We start from the raw sequence: 5,405 nt of genomic DNA, 5'->3' as shown, positions 1-5,405 counted from the left end.
GGCATTTCAAAGTGTTTTAAGCCTTTATCCCAAAATTCATCGGCGCCCCCTGGTGTTCAAGTAGTAAGGCTATAGTATGTGCTCCATAAAGGGTAATTTTGCACCATCTTCAAATCTGGTTCATAAGTGTTCTAGATCATTTTAGACATCCATCTACATGTTTCTAGAGGCATTTCAAAGTGTTTTGAGCCTTTATTTAAAAATTCATCGGCGCCCCCAAGTTTTCAAATGGTAAGGCTCAAATGTGCTCCAAAAAGGGTAATTTTGGACCATCTTCAAATCTAATTAAAAGCTTTTCTAGATCATTTAGGACACCCATCTACATGTTTCTAGAGGCATTTCCAAGTGTTTTAAGCCTTTATCCCAAAATTTATCGGCGCCCCCTGGTGTTCAAATGGTAAGGCTATAGTATGTGCTCCAAAAAGTATAATTTTGGACCATTTTCAAATCTCATTAAAAGTTTTTCTAGATCATTTAGGACACCCATCTACATTTTTCTAGAGGCATTTCAATGTTTTTTACGTCATTATTTAAAAATTCATCAGCACCCCCTGGTTTTCAAATAGTAAGGCTATAGTAAGTGCTCCAAAAAGGGTAATTTTTGACCATCTTCAAATTTTCTAAATTAGGTTTCTAGATCATTTTAGACACCCATCTACATGTTTCTAGAGGCATTTCACAGTATTTTAAGCCTTTATCCCAAAATTCATCGGCGCCCCCTGGTGTTCAAATGGTAAGGCTATAGTATGTGCTCCAAAAACGGTAATTTTTGGACCATCTTCAAATGTGGTTCAAAAGTGTTCTAGATCATTTTAGACACCCATCTATATGTTTCTAGAGGTGGTTCAAAGTGTTTTAAGCCTCTATTTAAAATTTCATCGGCACCCTCTGGTGTTCACATGGTAAGGCTATAGTATGTGCTCCAAAAAGGGTAATGTTGGACCATCTTCAAATCTGGTTCATAAGTATTCTCGATCATTTCAGACATCCATCTACATGTTTCTAGAGGTGTTTCAAAGTGTTTTGAGCCTTTATTTAAATATTCATCGGCGCCCCCATTTGATCAAAAGGTAAGGCTATAGTATGTGTTCCAAAAAGGGTAATTTTCGACCATCTTCAAATCTCATTAAAAGCTTTTCTAGATCATTTAGGACACCCATCTACATGTTTCTATAGGCATTTCAAAGTTTTTTAACCCTTTATCCCAAAATTCATCGGCGCCCCCTGGTGTTCAAATAGTAAGGCTATAGTATGTGCTCCAAAAAGGGTAATTTTGGACCATCTTCAAATCTGGTTCATAAGTGTTCTAGATCATTTTAGACACCCATCTACATGTTTCTAGAGGTGTTTCAAAGTGTTTTGAGCCTTTATTTAAATATTCATCGGCGCCCCCATTTGATCAAAAGGTAAGGCTATAGTATGTGTTCCAAAAAGGGTAATTTTCGACCATCTTCAAATCTCATTAAAAGCTTTTCTAGATCATTTAGGACACCCATCTACATGTTTCTATAGGCATTTCAAAGTTTTTTAACCCTTTATCCCAAAATTCATCGGCGCCCCCTGGTGTTCAAATAGTAAGGCTATAGTATGTGCTCCAAAAAGGGTAATTTTGGACCATCTTCAAATCTGGTTCATAAGTGTTCTAGATCATTTTAGACACCCATCTACATGTTTCTAGAGGCATTTCAAAGTGTTTTGAGCCTTTATTTAAACATTCATCGGCGCCCTCTGGTTTTCAAATGGTAAGGTTATAGTACATGCTACAAAAAGGTAATTTCACGCCATGTTGAAATCTAATTAAACATTTTTCTAGAGTATTATAGATGCCCATCTTTTTGTTTCTTGAGGTTTTTCAAGATTTTTTGAGCCTCTATTCAAATATTCATCGGCGCCCCCTGGTTTTCACATGGTAAGGCTATATAGTATGTGCTCCAAAGAGGATCATTTTGGACCATTTTCAAATCTGATTAAAATTTTCTCTAGATCATTATTGATTTCTATCTATGTGTTTCTAGAGGTGTTTCAAGGTATTTTCAGCCTTTATTCAAACATTCATTGGCGCCCCCTCGATTTTCAAATGGTAAGACTTCAGTATGTGTTCCAACAAGGGTCCATCAATTTTCATTCTAGACAAATCACAAATATGGCAAAATAGTGGTCTAGATAAGTCTTGTCATTGTACTCTATGAACTTTAACTATTCACGTGTCTGATACAAATAAATAAACAAAATGAACTTATCTGGCCTCATGTTGACACCATACAAAAGTTTAAATATCCGTGAAATAGCATGTGTGAAGGATACAGCAGTAGAATAATCACATAAGATAACTCTATAAATGCCAAAATCTTCATCATTTGTTAGATTTTTCTGTTTTTGATTCCCGTCTAGTGAACATTTTTGCAATAAACAAAGGGATGCAGTGACAAACGTGCACAAATGCACTTGGCAACATTTATAATCTTTTTTTCCTGCTTTACTCTGAAGTTAATAAAATTCTTGACAAGCGTGTCCTTGATAGCAGAATTCAGAGCAGGTCCTATCTTCTTCGCTGGCTCCTATCTCAGCAGAGTGTCCTTCACAGGCTGTATAAAGAGCAGAGGAACACTCCATCACGTTGCTGTCACTGCCAAAGACAGACAAAATGCTGCCTGCTGTTGTAAAGCTCTGCTGTGGAATCTCCTACCCACATCTGAGGAGTATGACAGGTAAACAGGATGAGTCATTTTTAAGTTTATGCACGGATTTATTGCATCGGTTGTGAGTCTCATGAACATTTTCTAAGAAGTTGATTGTTTGTCATTTTGCAGGACTTCAACGCACAGCTGTGGCAGTGATAGGCCAGGAGATGACACACTTAAAGCGACGGGGACAGATTCACAATTTCGTCCGGATGCATTCTGCTTTAAATCAGACCGGTAAAACACTGCATCATTAAAACAGCGCTCAGCCTGTTGCTTTAAATCACACTGTAAAAAAAAAAAAAAAAAAAAAAAGTAAATAAAAATGGTATTATTCCAGCAGCAGGGGTGTCAAAAAAAATGCTGTTAAATAACGGAAAATAACCATCTCATAAAAATACGGTCATTTTCCATAATTAAAATACATTTTTTGCCCTAACTTTACACTGTAAAAACAAATCTTGTTGTTTTTACGGAAAAAAACTGTCAGCTGTGGTTTCCAGAACAATACTGTAAAAAACACATCCAACTGTAAACATATTTATGGAGTAACATGTAGATTTAACATTTAAACATGTAGATTTAACACTTTCAACATGTAGATTTAACACTTTAACCATATAGATTTAACTTTTTAAACATATAAATTTAACATTTTAAACATGTAGATTTAACATTTTAAACATATAGATTTAACACTTTAAACATATAGATTTAACATTTTAAACATGTAGATTTAACATTTTAAACATGTAGATTTAACACTTTCAACATGTAGATTTAACACTTTAACCATATAGATTTAACATTTTAAACATGTAGATTTAACATTTTAAACATGTAGATTTAACACTTTCAACATGGAGATTCAACACTTTAACCATATAGATTTAACATTTTAAACATATAGATTTAACACTTTAACCATATAGATTTAACATTTTAAACATGTAGATTTAACATTTTAAACATATAGATTTAACATTTTAAACATTTAGATTTAACATTTTAAACATGTAGATTTAACATTTTAAACATGTAGATTTAACATTTTAAACATGTAGATTTAACACTTTAACCATATAGATTTAACATTTTAAACATGTAGATTTAACACTTTAAACATGTAGATTTAACATTTTACACATATAGATTTAACATTTTAAACATGTAGATTTAACACTGGATTTAAACAGTAGATGGACTGCACTTATTAACTCATTTTCTCCACCTTCATGGTGTCCAAAGCACTTTCCAAAACCACCAGGTTCAACTGGGACCAGTTTAGGGTTCAGTTTCTTCCATGGACACATTGACATATGGACAGACAGAGCCAGGATTTGAACCACCAACCCTTTGGTTATTGGACGAGCCACTCTACCAACTCTATCAACCCATTAATTTACAAATTTAAAATGTTAAATTGTCAAATTTTTACTTTTTTATAACTTTTTTTTATTTAAAAAAACAAAAACAAAAAAAAGAGAAAAAATGCAAATATGCCGTTATTTCAACATTATGGTCTTGCCATTTAAACAGCACCACAATGTTTTTCAATTTACAGTTTTATTTTCTAAAAACAGTAGGAATAATTTCTACATACAAATCTGGTTTTGTTCACATACTCTTCCTGTAAAAACTACAGCTATATTTGATTTAATCGTTAACACAAAAATCTTTTCAAATAAACAACTTTGCATTGTATTGTCACTTACAGTTTTTTTTATGTTGCAATTTTACAACTTTTTGGTGTTAATTCTACAGTCATTTTTTACAGTGTACATGAGATTTTGCTTTTTTTTTTTTTTTTTTTTGAGACTTTTTAATGTTTAATAAAGAATATTTATGAGTATTAAACCATTACCTATAAATATATATAAATATATGTAAATAATTTTTAGTGAGACTAAGTTGTAGAATCCACTGATAAAAACTGTATTTGGACAGTTTATCAGTGCTTATACATGTTCTACATTCACCAAAATACATTTATTCAACATTTTTGTTGTGAAACCTCCTGTAATTATACAAGATATTTGTCAATTGACAAACCAGTCTTGTTAAACTTACAGAACAAATGCTTCTTTTACGGTTAATTGTCAGTAAATTTATCTTGTTTTATTTATTTACTTTTTTTTCAGTATTAAACTTTAAATTAACAGTTTAATCTCATAAACAGAAAATAAATATTTGTGAAATTACGATACATTTGCAAATGTAGTTTAACTGTATTTTTCTGTGAAGAAAAAAAAATCTTGAATTAAGCCAAAAAAAAATCTTCAATTAAGTAAAAAAAAAAAATCTTGAATTAAGCCAAAAAAAAAAAAAACTTCAATTAAGTTTAAAAAAATCTTGAATTTAGCAAAAAATAAATAAATAAATAAAAAATTTTCAATGAAGTAAAAAAAAAAAATCTTGAAATAAGCCCAAAAAAAATCTAGAATTAACAACTTAATTTTTTTTTCTTTCTCTTAGTGCAAAAAATAACATTAAATTATGAAAATATTTACATTTACAAACTACCCTGTAACAATAAAATGTGAATAACCTGAACAAATATGAACAACCTGAAATGTCTAAAGAAAATTAAGCACAATTTTAACAGTTTTTCTTCCTGTTTCTCAGTGTTTAGTGTCTTTGTAGATCTGATCCATAATGTACATGGACAAATTATAAGTTGAGGAATAATATTGTTAAAATTGCACTAAATTTTCTTACGTTTTT

At 31.3% G+C, this 5,405-nt stretch overlaps 1 protein-coding gene across 1 annotated transcript in view; it reads left to right on the top strand.

Moving 5' to 3' along the window:
- The first annotated feature begins 2,644 nt into the window (after window positions 1-2,644).
- Window positions 2,645-5,405, top strand: part of star2 (steroidogenic acute regulatory protein 2) — a 16,944-nt gene continuing 14,183 nt past the window's right edge. Inside the window, exons 1-2 of the mRNA XM_030122124.1 lie at window positions 2,645-2,708; window positions 2,811-2,918. Of these exons, the coding sequence (XP_029977984.1) occupies window positions 2,645-2,708; window positions 2,811-2,918 (172 nt within the window). The remainder of the gene's footprint in view (window positions 2,709-2,810; window positions 2,919-5,405) is intronic.

The sequence above is a fragment of the Sphaeramia orbicularis genome, chromosome 19, assembly GCF_902148855.1.
Source record: "Sphaeramia orbicularis chromosome 19, fSphaOr1.1, whole genome shotgun sequence".
NCBI classification, from domain to species: Eukaryota; Metazoa; Chordata; class Actinopteri; order Kurtiformes; family Apogonidae; genus Sphaeramia; species Sphaeramia orbicularis.
This window is presented reverse-complemented; position numbering and strand designations above follow the sequence as displayed.